At 47.0% G+C, this 611-nt stretch overlaps 1 protein-coding gene across 1 annotated transcript in view; it reads left to right on the top strand.

Annotated features, from left to right (window-relative positions):
* Positions 1-181: 181 nt before the first annotated feature.
* The window catches only part of LOC119586360 (replication protein A 32 kDa subunit-like), a gene marked incomplete in the record, with an annotated part of 6008 nt that continues 5578 nt past the window's right edge, over positions 182-611 (top strand). Inside the window, 1 exon segment of the mRNA XM_037935073.1 lies at positions 182-325. Coding sequence (XP_037791001.1) covers positions 307-325 — 19 coding nt within the window.

Below are 611 nucleotides of genomic sequence, written 5' to 3' on the forward strand. Positions count from 1 at the left end.
TCCACATGAAATCTCCACATAAAAAGGATAATAGAAAATATACACATAGAAAAAAATTGCTAGTGAGCGCTTTTTCGCTACATAAAAAGGATAACAGAAATATACACAGAAAAAAGTTGCTAGTGAGCGCTTTTTCGCTAAATAAAAAGGTTAATAGAAATATACACAGAAAAAAAGTTGCTAGTGAGCGCTTTTCCGCTAGAGAGAGAAAAACAAGTCGTTTCGCGCCAAAACGCCTCCGCCTCGACGACGTCACCTTCCTCGTCTCATCGTTTCCGGGAAATTTCTCTCTCGTTTCTCCTCAAAATGTGGAACAGCGGCGGAGGTGAGCTGCCCGAGTGGTTGGGGAAAGGCCCGGGGTCCGTTGCGGAAGGGTTTGGTTCGTTGGTTCGGGAGAAAAGGGGGAAAAGCGGTTCGGGGGATGGAGGGGGACGAGCGAAGGGTTTCGCTCGATTTTTATTTTTCTCTTTGTTTGTTTTGCCGGATGTCTCCTCGATATTTGCTCTGGATTGTGTGCTGGCGGTGCGGCGAGGTTAGGATGGAGCCTTTTCGCTTTTAGCCTTTTCGTCGACGGTCCCCTTTCGGACAAGAACATCCTTTGTGGGAACTGC

This window comes from Penaeus monodon, chromosome 21 (assembly GCF_015228065.2).
Source record: "Penaeus monodon isolate SGIC_2016 chromosome 21, NSTDA_Pmon_1, whole genome shotgun sequence".
NCBI classification, from domain to species: Eukaryota; Metazoa; Arthropoda; class Malacostraca; order Decapoda; family Penaeidae; genus Penaeus; species Penaeus monodon.